Raw genomic sequence first — 14625 nt, forward strand, 5'->3', positions numbered from 1 at the left:
CTACCTTCAGGTTTACACCAAGGCCGGCCACGGAAGTGGGTGCTCGACCAGCCGTCCACAACCTCAAGCCTCTGCCAGAAGTAAACCTCCCAAAGGGAGCAATGGCAGGACAGCTCCAAATTTGGCAACTTCTACCCCACGAGAGGCCAACCACGCCACAAGTGCTCCGGAGGTGGACAAAGAGCAGGCAGTAACTCCTTCAACCCCCACAGTGAGTGTACCTCTTCTTCCTCATGTTTGTTTTGGGAGGTCGTCTGACTCTTTTTTTCACAATTGAACTAATCTGATTGCCGATGCCTGGGTACTGCAAATGATGGAAGGTTTCCACATAGAGTTTTATGGGTCACCTCTCCAGCCCCCGCCCCCCCACACCCATGGTTTTCTTAGTGGTGCTAGCCGATTTTATCCATAAATAGATCAGGAACCTCCTTTCCAAAGGGGCTATAATGCTTTTAGTCCATCGTCCTTCCAGTATCCTCAGCAACCTCTTCCTGGTGGAGAAATGAGACAGGGGCCAATGCCCTGTGATAAATTTCAGGAAATTCAACAAGTGGTTGGTCTTCCGGCATTTCAAAATGAATGGGATTTACCTCCTCTGGGATCTTCTCAGGCCAAACAATTGGCTTGTGCGTCTGGACTTCAAAGACACCTATCTGATGATCCCGATTTTTCCCCTCCATCATCGATTTGTCCAGCTTCTATGGCACAGACAGATTTACGAGTTAACCAGTCTTCCATTCGGTCTCTCCTCTGCCCCTTTGTTTTCACCAAGGTCCCTAAAACCGGTGGTGGAGCACCTGTGGGGGAGGGGTATATGAATGATTGTTTATCTGGACATCCTCATCATGGATCAGTGTCTGCTTACGCTGACTCGCTACCTTAAGGTAACCATTTCCCTTCTTCACTCTCTGGGGTTCATCATCAACCAGGCAAAGTCGTCCCTGAACCCTTCACAGTCCTTGAACTTCCTGGGGTTTGAATCCCTAGAATGCATGTTGACTCTTCCGTCCGGGAAGATTTCCAAGATGCAGCACGAATTTTTAAACTTGGAAAACTTTAGAAAGACCTTCCACTTCTCTCAGGCAGATCACCAAGCTGGTGGGCCTTCTCTCCTCTCCGATTCAGGCGATATTTCGGGGCCCTCTTTGGTTCCAAGCCCTTCAATGTCTGAAGGCCTCCCACCTTTGGAAAAGCTTCACCTACTGTCAACAAGTTCCACTCTCAGACGAAGCTCACAGCGAGCTTGAGCGATGGCTTTCCCACATGGAGGCGTGTAACGGCGGCGCTATTTTCGGGTCCCAACTGGATCTAGTTATCGAGTCAAATGTCAGTGGCACGGGATGGGGTTCCTGTTGTGGGCAATTTGCTACCAGCAGCGGTTGGTCTGCTATCAGACAGGCTCTTTATATCAACTGCCTCAAACTCATGGCAGCTCCTTTGCGGTGAAATTTTGGACCAAGGACCAGGCCCAGACGTGCATCCTCCTGATAACGGACAATGTTACAGTAGTTTGCTACAGCAATCATCTGGGGACACGAGATCCAAACTTCTCTTAGTCCTCGCCAAGAGCTTTTGGGAGTATTGCCTCAATCACCAGGACTCTGTGGTGGCGGAACATCTTCTGGGCTTTGCATATCAGGTAGCGGATTGACAATTCTGTTACCTCATTGGCACGTACATATGGCATCTACATCCTCAACCTTCTTTGGGAGGGTTGACTGTTCACTGAAAAGGTTACTATGGGTATACCGCAGTGCGGTTCGCACTGAGACAGTAGACCTGATAGCTTGACAAAACTTACCGGTTTGTCTCGGCTACCCGAGCCCGCAGCACTACACTATAGCTTCGAGGCTCAGTGTAGGGCCCCCTTCCATTTCCGAGTAAGGAGACACATCTATCTCTTAACTGGAGAGAGGAATGAAAGGATGAGCGCGCAAGCCTGGCTGTGTCACGCTGACTCGAGCCTCCGTGTAGGTGGGCAGGGTGTGGGGCCCTTGCCTAGCGCTGGCCCTGCACAACATTACAAAGCCAGCGCGATGTTGCCTTTCCTTTTGCGGGATAGAAAAGTACGTGTAGCTGTTCCAGGGAACTTCACCTAGCGGATCAATCATGAAGTCGGCTGACTTACGTCTGGGTAAACGCACAGTTGAGTTCTATCTTTACCTTGGCTGTTCGTTTTCCGGAAAAGGCTCAAACTATGCTACGACCTTCACATGCGAGCTCCCGTGACTTGTTAAGTAAGCGCAGCTCTAGGGCGGCGAGGAGAGGGGGGACGGAAACGAGTGTTTCGGTCAAGTGACAGCTAAACCGACACACGCATTTTGCAGCCCTGAATAGCGCGTTATGGTTTCCACATCCAACTTCCCCCAGGTCCTTGCTTTTCTGCGAAACAAAACATAACGATCTCACGTCAGAGCTAAAAGAGCGAACCCCGAGGGAAGGGGTGGGGCCACGTGAAGAAGGGGCTGGGCCTCGATGGCTCCAATGACAACCTCCACTGCCCTCCTGAGACCCCCCACCTCACCCCTGTCTGTGTGTGATGTCACTGGCACGACGGTTGGTGTAGGTGAAAGAGAAGGGGGCAGTGCGCGCGAGCCCTCCTGGTGGTCTCGCGCTGTGGCGTGCCCACGGCCCGGCGGTGGAAAGTACTCGCCAGCGAGGCGGTGGCCTTTTTTGTACCGTTTAACGCCGTGAAACTCAGTCATCTCTCAGGCCAATAAAGAAACATACAGCGCTGGACAAGCCCGACATCCTACCAGCTCCTCCCTCCCCTTCCCCCATCCCAAAGCAAAGTTCCCAGAGTTGCGCTGGTCGCTCTTTAAGGGCTTCCCGAGGCGGAGGGCAGAGTTGGCCGTGCTTATGAGCTCCGCCTGCTTCCCTTTGGTGCGGAGTCCCTTTTGGTGCCGCCGGCATGAAGGACCCCCAGCCCGCCCTACTGCTGCCGGGCACCTCTCTGCAGAAGGCATGCCGCCTCTTGGTGCTCTTCTGTGCCCTGCACCTCAGCGTCACCCTGGTGTACTACCTGGTCGGCAGCGAGCGGGGCATCTTTTGGTTCTTCGCTGACATGCAGCAGTTCCCGGGTGGGGCCCAACGCAATGCCACGCTGCCCCCTGCCCCGCGAGGCGATGCCAGCAGGGTGGATGGTGGCAGCGAGGTTCTGGGAAAGGGTAGCGAGGTACCGTGGCTGCCGGAGAACACCGATCGTGCCACCCTGAATGCACAGCCAACCCCGGAGGATCAAGGGGTGCCCGCACTAGCCACTGCTCCCCAGACCGACTGCCCAGGAATGCCACCCCAGTTGGGTAAGCGACTGAAAGAACTCTCTCTCTCTTTCCCCCTTTTCTGACTTTTTAAAATCTTCGTTTATGTTGTTTTCCCCAATCCCATAACTTTAAGTGGGGCCCTAAAGTTATAGTGCTTTTAATTTACAAAATGGACACAGGATTTGTTTAGGTGGTTGCACAAAAAATCATCGACATAGAAAACTATTCACACTGTCAAAACACAGGACCTTCCAATACAAATAATATAATGTCAGAGTGCCCTCTTGGCAGATATGGCAGGTTGAAGCGTACGTAACAATTAATCTGATGCTGTTGCTACTTTTAAAAAACGTCGGTGCCTTTTTCCGAGCAGAAATTGTGGGTAGTGGAAGTTGTGTTTATGAAGCAGACAGATAACAAGTACATTTGGGCCTTCAGTTAATGTTTCGGTGGAAATACCGTCCTTTGAATTTTTTTAAATCACGTTGCATTACATTGGAACTCTAAAAGCTTGAATGCGTTGAATTTGGAGAGTTAATAACGGTTATAACTATAATAATACACGTCAGTTATATGTGAGGTGTTCATCGCAACAATCTGCCTTACTATTATTTTCAGTTTTGAGAGTCAAAAGAAAGTACGAACAATAGAATAAGAACCCCAATCTTACCAAAGCAAAGGCAGGAGAAGCCTAGGAAGCCGTCAAAGGGAAATATAACAGAAAGTAAACTAATTAAATATACAGCTGACATTCTAAGTTTAAGTGGTATAGTCAGTTTCTTTGAAGACTACACATGCATAATCGGCGATCACAGATCCACATAGGTTTTACAGAAATCAAAGAGTCCATTGTTCAAAAGGCTGAAAATAAGAGCAGAAGTTAATGTTATAGTTAAAATACGGTGACCCCAGCACACGAGACTTCTAAAATCAGCAGGGCAATCCATATATGCTAAGCGTGAGATGGTGCTCCAAAGTGTGAAATTCACATCCATTGAGTATGACGTAAGGTGCCCGCTTTTGCAACCACTTGGTAATTTCATTGTTTCTTTTATTTGGTTTAAGTAAAACTGGTCCATTGCGATTATGCGGCAGAGGAGGACCAAATTATGTTGCAGTGTTTATTAAATTATGCAGGAAGAAAAGGCAAATTATGGGTTGTAAAGCAGCACGCTTGAACCAGTATCACTTTGTTTTATCATTTTTAGTTCTCGCCATGCGCTGTCTCTTGCAAGACAATTTGTTTACCTACATAGGGTTTATAGGCCGCCCATTACATGTATTTGGTTGGCTTCCTTGTTACTCTAATTTGCTTGCTTTCCAAAAGGTGGCGTGTGGTAGTAACTTCTGCTTTCTATGTTTGTCCCTCCCTTGGGGCATGGGCCAAGTAATTGTGCCCTACCACTGCTTCGTTAATCTTTTTCTTTAAGTACTCAACTAGAATGTGCGTTTTTTCCAGAAATCTCTGTCTTGTACTCGTTCTACGTGTTGCTTTGGGCCCCCCACACCATGTTACTTGCACGCTCTCCCACTGTCTGGTTTGTTGCTTGCCCCCTTCCGCTGTCCAGGTTATTGCTTGTCCTTGCCTGCTGTCTGGTTTGTTGCTCTCCCTCCCCATTCCACCCCAGTTGATGCTATGTTGTTGCTGTCCACCCACCCACCTTTTTTCCAATTATTTTTATTGGCATTTCAGATATCAAACATGATATGTTCAGCATATAGCTATCATTGTACATAAAATATAAATTATACATTTGAAGATAACTAAAAAAAAAAAAAAGGGCAGAACAAAGAACATTCAAATATGACAAGCACACGTATATAAGGACAATCATCTCAAAATATTTTCTGACTATATCAAATGGCACTTAATTGAATAAAACTTCCAGGATAGCTATATTCCTAAATATATATGAGGTAACAGTGTTATAACTGTTGTATTCCCAGAAAGGGCCCCAAATACAATGAAATTGTTAGAAGTTATCATTTAGCTTATGAATCATTTTTCTCAAATTTTGCCATTTCGTACATATATCTTCAAGCCAGGATGGACAATTCCGGAGTATATTTGTCTTCCAAAAACATAGTATATTGACTTTAGCAAGACCAAGGGCTGTCCATGTACAGACATGGGGGTGCGTCTGAGATACCATGTAGAAGTGATAACTGTGCCGATAAGGAAAAGCTAATGGGTGATAAGTCATTCAAATATTTCTCAATCTGAAACGAAAAAGTACACATTTTTTTGACATTCCCACAATATATGAACAATGTCACAATCAGGTTCCTGGCATCTCCAGTAGAGGGAGGTGGTGATAAATATGGCTAGATATAACTGAAAAGGTGACCAGTGCCAGCGGTTCAATATTTTCTAATAACTAAATTAAGACAAGAATCTCTGAGCTTCTTGAAATTTTACAGTAAAGTGACCCAACCCTCGCCTGACAACTGTTTATTTAGTCATGAATACCACCACTGTTGTAATGAGGAAGAGGTGTCAGTAAAGAAATAATATTTAATTATGATGTGATGTAGACCAGAGATGATTCCCTTAGAATTCTCTCATGGGTGCGTATATATTGTGCTTTTGGAGGTTATGTCTTGAGTGTTTGTCATTATTGTAAGCTGATTATACATAGTGAGTTGTAAAGGAGGGAGTCTGCATTCTTTTTGTATTCGTAAGAATGACTTTAAAGAATGTTGTTGCGTGAACATGTCATTGACTTGGTTTTTTTTATGTCTGGCCCGAAAGGGCTAGTTAAACTCACTTTCCTTGTCTGCATTGTTCCAAAGTCGAGTGATCAAATGTAAGGGATTATGTGCAGTCATAGCCTTATGTGCTTTTTTCCAAGCTAATTGTGATGAGCAGATGATAGGGTTAGTAGAATTTGTAAATTGTGGACATTTGGTATGGTAGATCACTAACTCTGTATCAGTAATGTCTGTTCAGATCTGACCCAGGGGGGTGTTCCTGTGGCTGAGTAGCATGTATATAGAATGTGCAATTAGTTGTGCAATCCAATAGTTTTCTAAATGAGGGAAACATAGAACTGCCAACCCTCCCCCTGCTGAAGATGAATGTAATTTTGAGCACTTCAATCGGGGTCTCTCTCTGCCCCAAACAAATTGGAAAATGGTGTAGGTCATTGTTATTAAAAAAATGAACATGAAATAGTTAGTAGTACCATTCCCAAAATATAATTACATTTGTGACTCTTATTCATTGTTATGATCTGTATTCTTCCCTAAAGTGATAGATTCAAAAACAATCTGTGCTGGAAATCTTATTTGATTTGTTAAACAACTGGGTTCAAGTTATCCATGATCTTGTCTTTTAGTCCTTGATTAATAAGTATACCTACTTATTTCAACTTCGAATGAAGCCACTCAAAGAGTAGATCCTCAAGGGAAGCAGAAGATGTAGTAGGGGTTAATGGTAGTGCCTTGAATTTAGTCCATTTGTTTTTTGTAGCCGGATAATTTTGAGAATATGATCAATTGTAATATTAATTAATTTACAGATAGTGTTGGTTGTGAGAGGGCCAGGTGGATATCATCTGCATAACAGAAGGCTTTTATTCCACCTGTGGATGATTGAATACCCTTAATATCGGTGTTATTCCTTATGGCTATAGCCAGTGGTTCAAGAACTAAAAGAAACATCAAGGGTGATAAAGGACAATGATGGATTTTAAAATAGCGAGATGTGAATCCCCCACATGTAACGGCTGCCATAGGAAAGTGATATATTCCTTTGGTTTATGTGATAAAATCTTTAGAGTCCCATCCTCTCCATAGTGCGAAACAAATAACCCCATTTTACTTGATTGAAGTCTTTTGCCGCATCTAGGAAAAGGAGGGCTTTTTCTTCTGTATCTTGTCCCAGTTGCCACAGTATGTGTGAAAGATTGCTGAGGTGGTTTGTAGGCAAACATTTGGGTACAAACCGGACTTGGGATGGATGTATTAAATAGCTAAATATGTGTTAAGACGAACGGTCATACCTTTGGCCAGAATTTTAACATTCCAATTAATTAACGAGATTGGCCTATAATTAGAACATTCTAAGAGGTCTTTACCAGGTTTTGGGATGACTGTGATACATGCCCTAAAGAAAATGGGTGATAAATGCCCCAAATGTAATGCTTTTTTAAAAATTGATTTTAAAATTGGAATGGTGTTTTGGTAATTTTGTAAAATTCAGTGGGAAACTTGTCTTCCCCTGGTGATATATCTGTGGCCATACAATCGGTCGCCTTAGCTATCTCTTCAGCGGTGATATTACCCTCCAATTTGTCTCTCTGCTCTGATGTAAGCTTAGGGATATTGAGTCTAGAGACGGTATCTTATTCTGTTCGATCTGAATGATTTATTGACATGTGAAGTGTTTCATAGTATTTCTGAAATTGGGAAAGAATATCTCTGGGCAGAGAAATAGGTCACCATTATTTCTAACAGCGTGCATCGTCATGGAAGATTCCTGCTGGCAAAGTTAGTTGGGCCAATAGTCTCCCTGCCTTTTCTCCTGCTTCATAATGGTGCTGACGAATGCGAAATAGACATTTTTGAGCATAGAATGTATGAAAGCCATTAAGAGCAAATTTTGCAGTAAGTAATTTCCTCAATGTGTCTGGTGATTTGTGTTTGAAAATAAATGAAAGTAAGGATTGTGACTTCCTTTTCCAAGCAGGTTTTAGAAATATTTTCTTGTGTTTTTTCGGAAATGCTGCATCCCTCATAATCAAGCCCCGCAACATTGCTTTACCGGCTTCCCATAATATGTGGGCGCTAGTAACCAAACGTTCATTGTCCTTTAGAAATTGCTAAACATATACACATAGTTGGTGATTTGCCTGTGGTGTCTTGTAAGAAATCAGATTCAACCTTAAGTGAGGTTTCGAGCGTAGTGAGTCATAGACCTATTTAGGTATCTATAGACCATGATCAGATGTACTACAGGGGATGATATTTGTGTTTGTTACTAATTGTAAAAAAGCAGGGGAGACTAAAAAGTAGTTGATACTCGTGCATACTGAATATGATCATGAGGTAAAAGTATAGTCTCTCTCATTGGAATTCAGCTGTCTCCAGGGTTCTTGTAATGCATGATCTTTTCTGAAATCCATAAAGGTGTGTCTGACTCTAGTACGATATGTATCAGGTCTTCCTGATCTATCGATAAACAGAGCAATTGTAATGTCCCCATTCTCCTCTGATTATGACTTAGGAGGCGCCAAAAGAAGTCCGTGGTCTACTAAGTTGTGATATAAACACAGTTTATAAGTCCATAGATTTATGTATGGAACCTACAATTAAAAATATATTACTTACACGAAGTTTAGCAAAGATATCTTCCTATGTTTGGAATATATTGTAGGGTAGGTGCTTATTAAAAATGTTATAATAGCTTATTGTAGCGCTTAAAACTGCGCGAAGGCCTCGTATCGCTCTGAGTGCAATGCAGAATCGCAATAGTACACCACAATCCCTAATTCAAGCTCTGAATAGCCAGGTCTTTAAGGCTTTCCGAAAAGAGATTTCTTGAGAACTTGATCTGATATTAAGTGGCAAACTGTTCCAAAGCTTAGCTCCTTGATAGGTCAACGACCTTCCTCCCCATCTGGCCTTTTCCACCTTAGGAACTTTCACTAACATAGCTGAGGAGGATCTAAGTAGCCTGCTAGGTGCATGAAAAAGAAGCTAGTGTTCTCAGCATATCGGGGCCTTGATTGTGTAGTGCTCTATGTATGTGACATAATGCCTTAAATTGGATCCTTTTGGCTACTGGGAGCCAATGTAGAGAGGAGATTCCTTCACGGATAGATTGTCGCTTTGGAACTTTTAAAAGCAATTGTGCAGCTGCATTTTGCACCCTTTGTAGCCTTTCTATGACATATCTCAGTGATGCTATGAACAAAGCATTGCCATAGTCAATGCAAGATCCTATCAAGGCCTGATAGTCAATCTTCTGGCGGAGAAAGGCAAAATCGCCAGGACCTTCCTCAGAGCCCTGAGAAGAGCAAAAGAAATGCTAGCTACTCTATTAGCATGTTGCGACATTGACAGTTGGGGGTCCAGCCATACTCCCAGACTTTTAATAACGTTTTTAGGGGGTGGGAGTGTGCCCACTCCTTCTATTACGGCTGGATTAACCACAGGACTTTTTTGATGTCCAAAGAACATCACTTCTGTTTTTCCGTCATTAAGCTTCAATTTGCTTTCCGACATCCAAGCAGCAACTGCTTGTAGACAAGGCCCCAGTGCAGTCCCTAGATCCGGTTGCAAGTTGGAGAAGGAAACAATAAGTTGGGTATCATCTGCATATGATATCAATTTTACGCCAAATCACTGGACGATCTCTGCCAGTGGCAGCATGTATATATTAAACAATAGTGGACTTGGAGAAGAGCCCTGTGGAACTCCACAGCTACTCATAATGCTTTTGGATATGCAAGATCTGTCTAATACTTGAAAGGATCTTCTATGAATAAATGAGAAGATCCATTTTAGAGCAGTTCCGGAGATGCCAATCTCTTGCATCCTCTTTTTTAGAATATTCGGATCTACCGTGTTGAATGCCGCGCAGAGATCCAGGAGGATAATGGCTGTTTCAATCCCTTTATCAAGCCTCTTTTTTGCTTCCTCCGTGATAGCAATCAGCGTGGTCTCTGTTCCATGTAGTGGTCTAAAGCCCATCTGAGTGGGGTGAAATATCTTTCTCTCTTCCAAAAGGACAGAGAGCTGGACCTGCACATGCTTTTCTGCTATTTTGGCCAATATAGGTAGCAATGAGATCGGTAGTTATTCATGACTTTCGAGTCTAAATTAGATTTTTTTTAAAAGAGGCTTAACAATAGCCTGTTTCCATAAATCCGGTACTGTGCCAGTGGAGAGTGAGGTATTAACAAGGCTTGCAATTACAGGACACAATACTGGCGCTCCCATAAGAAGACTCTGAGGAGTTGCTGGGTCCAGGGGGGAGCCTGATTTAATAGATGACAGCAATCTTATTACTGTTTCTGTGTGTATAGGAGTAAAGTTCGGCAAAGTCATCCCCTCCCTTAACTCCTGCCTAATATCAATAGGATCAACAGGGATATTAGGAAAGGATACATAAATGTCTTGAATCTTTTGATGAAAGAAAGTCGCCAGGTTATCAACATGCACCTGCGGAGTATCCATAGGTTCAGGATCATCAGGAGGGTGAATAAGTTCTTTAAGAGCCTTAAATATCTCTTTTGGAGCGTTAGCTGCTGCTTCTACTCTTAAGGAATAGTATTTAGCCTGTGCGTCTTTAATTTCTGCATGATAGGAAAAAATCGAGTTTCTGTATTACTCTTTCAATAAATCATCTTGCATATGCCTCCATTTCCTTTCTCGCCTTCTACATTCTCTTTTTTTTTTTCCAGTAGGCTCAAAGTGAACCACTGGGAGGTCCTCCTCTGCGGCCTGTACTTTGAGTCTGAAAAGGGTATAAGATCATCCAGGCTGTCGTTGATCCATTTATTAAAAGGATATGTCAGATCTGTTATATTATTTTTATTATTATTTTCTGGTCTATTATTTTGCAAGGAATTAATAAAATCGGAGGATTTTAATTTATGCCACCTTCTTTTACGTATTGGAGCCCTAGGGTTAGTAACCCTGTGCTTAGGGATGGTCATTTCTATTTCTATCAAGAAATGATCAGACCATACCAAAAGGGGAGACGTCACATAATTAAGTCCTGGGTCATTTGAAAATACGAGGTCAATTGTGTGACCTTTTGTTACGAGTGGGTTCATGAATTAACTGTGTTAAATCACATGCTAACATATCTGCCAGCAACCAATTTGTTGATGCATTATCGGTGTCCTCTGCATGTATATTAAAGTCCCCTAGCAGTGTAAAGATGGGTTTAGTATAGGCTAATCGTGATATATTCTCTGCTAGAGAAGACAGAAAATCACCGATTAGTCCCGGAGGCTAATAAACCAGAACACCAGACATAGTATAGTGAGGGTTCGCACTGATAGAGAAGGACATGCTTTTGCAGCCGTCAGTCCGTAATGGAGTCGTTGTAACCGAGCATGTGCTTCTGTAGACAACTGCAATGCCGCCACCCCTAGTCTGCCTGTCCATCCTACTAATTTTGTAGCCTACTGGTAGTGCCAAGACAATGTCTGGAGTAGAACTTTCATCCAGCCATGTTTCAGTTAGAAACACCGCCATTGGTTTAGTTTGTGCCAAAAGAATGTTAATATCTGTTTTATGAGCTCCTAAGGAGTGGCAGTTGATAAGAAAGATGGGGTGCTTAGAGCTTTCCTGAATCGGATTTGAGTTCACAGAGACTCGTGGAAACCAGTGGCATACATGGCATCTGTATTCATTGTTTCTAGGGTCCATGATCTTAGCGCATGAGCATGAGTTTTATTATTGACAGAATGCAAGGCATCCTTAGTATATTTACTAAAGAATGGCTATTCCAAATTTTCTTTGTGTGGTTGATTCCTTTGGTTTCTTTGTTGTTGTGATATGTGTGTATGACATGACCCACTCAATCTCGTTTTCATTTCTTAGTTTCCTATGAGGTAAGGTGGGTTTCTTGCAACAACACAATATCAGGTTTGTTGTGACCGACATATGTAAGTATTTTTAATAAAATGTGTTAATCCATTAACATTCAAGGATAAAACTTTAAGCAGTCTTTTGTGTGATGTTTGCATAATATTGACAAAGGTATTAAATTCAGAAGGTAGGATGAAATTTATACAGCCTTTAAATTGAAGAAGGGAACGTGTAACCAACATGAGTATTTTTTTCCTTTTAACAAAGTGTGTTAATCCATTAACATTAAAAGATAAGACTTTAAGCACTCATGGTTTGTAATGTTTGCATAATATTGACAAAGGAATTCACAGGGTAGGATGAAATTTATACAGTTTTTAAATGGAAGAAGGGAACGTGTAACAGGCATAGTGGTTAAGATTATATGATATAATTTTAATCATAATATGGGTTTTAATATCGATATTAGATGGTTGTCTTTGGGTACAAAGTAGTTTTCTTAAGAAATACTGTAGTAGTATTATTCTTGTAAGTATGGGGAAAATGAATGTAAGTGCAATGTACTATTCCTGTGTCCAACACGCAGTGTTTAGACAATATTGTATACTCTACTAATTACTCCTGAACTTTTGGCTGAGGGGTGCATATAAGACAACATGGGAGTAGGAGTAGGCAAGGCCACCAGTCTTAAAAAAGCATAAAGAACAATATCCCATGTGTATATTGAATATCAATTATTATAGACAGAATCGTAACATTGAAATAACAAAAAACTACAATATCTTTGTAAGTCATATCACAGCAAACATCGAAAGGAAAATAATGTGTCAGTTTACTATTTATACCTGCATATAGTATTATAGAACTATCTGTAAAAATGCAGGATACGGTAGAGAAAGGAAAGAAAAAAAAATAATATAATACATCACAAGTCCTTGTAATACGATAAACAGGTTCTATGAGTGCTCCTCAATTAAGATTTCAGAGGTGATCTAGATTTGTCTCTCGGTGTCTAAAGTTTTCAAGCTTTGTTTGTCGCCATGAGCCCACTAACGCGTTAGTCTTCCATCTACCACATTCTTCCTGGTCAGAAGCTTCCTCACTCCTTGGTTCATTCACGGTGGGTGTGCAAGTATCTTTATATTCCATCTTAGATTCAGTGCCATCCAAGTAATTCAAAAAAGCTTCCAGATCTTGTGGGTCTAGGTTTTTCCTTGATAAGTTGCAAGCATTGTAGCTGATTCCAGCAGTCCTTGTTTGATTTATCCCTTCTTTAATCACAGTTGTAGAGCTAGGAACTGTTTCCTCTTAAGGTTGGTGGGAGCAGAGAAATCTGTGGTAATGATAATTTTTACCATGTAGGTATGGGACTTGTTTCCTTGCTTCTGTGATGATTTGTCTCTCCTGTTGATGATGCAAGCAGCAAGCCAAGATGTGGTGGTGTTGAGTACAAGTAGAATCTAGAGAGCTTACTCTGTGGGCATGTTGGTATTCGAGCTGGGGTGAAAAAAATGATCCCTTATCAGTGTAGGAATCAAATTAATGATGTTTTGAAAAATGCCGTCCTTCTGCGATTGTTTCGGTATTTCAATAATTCTGATATTGTCTCTCCTGCTCCGAGCTTCTAAATTGATCGAGTTTTTTTTTTTTTTTTAAATTATTTTTTTGTTTTTTGTTTTTGAAGATACTAGATATCTTGGCTGGGTGAACCGCAGCTGCAGTGCAGCACAGCACCATATAGCTGAAAACATTGGCAAAGTCAATAACTCACAAGGACTGCTGGCTTTGGCTTGCCAATTGTTTTTTTTTTTTTTTTAGCCGGGCTGCGTGGCGTTCCAGCTCCTGTAGAACATGGCTAAACATTGACAAAACTATATGCTCTTGTTTCATAAGTGAGACCCAGTGGCTTTGCCAATGCTTGTTACACATGGTAATACAGTATAGACAGAGGTTGATCTCATTAATATCAGTATAACACCCAAGCACCGTATATAACACCCAAGCGCCGTACAACCTCTGTCTGCACTACAAAAGGCCCGCCGCTGTGCTACTGCTTGTGGTTGCATTTTTCGTTACTTTTGGTCAATTTGTGCTAGGCAGATTTTTTTTAAATTTACATATTATGCAGATGAATTAAGTGGCGGGTGCAGGAAATCTGTAATTACGCAGAAAATGCTGTGGCCGAAGAACTGTAAAAATCAAGTGGCCCTGTGTAAACTGCTCATGCCATGTTATGCAACATTTATAGTGTTTTAAAAACTACAGAGGCTTTGTTAAATGAAACCAAACAATGAACCTTAAGCAGACCCCGTTTATGATGTTGTTTGCGTTGTTTTGCGTAGCAGCATAGGATTGCTGTTTTGTATAAATGGGCGTGTTCAGCAGGGCACAAACCTGTTAATATATCATAATTAGGCCAGTCGGGTTAAGAATTAAGAGATCTTCACTTTGAACAAGATGCAAAAAGTTTGCAGCTCTTTTGAGTCATGAGGATTTTCTTGAAATAACCGTTGCTTTGAAAAAAAATATTTTGTGACTAAGAATGAACTGTTCTTTTCACCAGTCTGAAATGTGTTTTAATACGGATGGGTCTAATGCCTGCTGAAGACAAAACAGTTCCCTAGGCGATTCCCGATACATAATATTCCATTTGGAAAATATTGTGACCCATTTGTGGCTGTCTTTGTGAAGATATATATTTACTGACAAAACGGTTAAAGGCAGTTATAGTTTAGTTAGTTGGAAATGTCAGTTAACGTTTTATACTAATGAAACCACTAAAATGCACCTGTTATAATTATCACAAGTAACTAAG

The 14625-nt window shown here is 41.8% G+C and overlaps 1 protein-coding gene across 1 annotated transcript in view; it reads left to right on the forward strand.

The window, feature by feature from the left end:
• Positions 1-2460: 2460 nt before the first annotated feature.
• Positions 2461-14625, forward strand: part of B4GALT1 (beta-1,4-galactosyltransferase 1) — a 384152-nt gene continuing 371987 nt past the window's right edge. Inside the window, exon 1 of the mRNA XM_069237451.1 lies at positions 2461-3302. Within this exon, the coding sequence (XP_069093552.1) occupies positions 2912-3302 (391 nt within the window). The 5' untranslated portion in view covers positions 2461-2911. The remainder of the gene's footprint in view (positions 3303-14625) is intronic.

Source organism: Pleurodeles waltl, chromosome 1_2, assembly GCF_031143425.1.
Source record: "Pleurodeles waltl isolate 20211129_DDA chromosome 1_2, aPleWal1.hap1.20221129, whole genome shotgun sequence".
In the NCBI taxonomy this organism is placed as follows: domain Eukaryota; kingdom Metazoa; phylum Chordata; class Amphibia; order Caudata; family Salamandridae; genus Pleurodeles; species Pleurodeles waltl.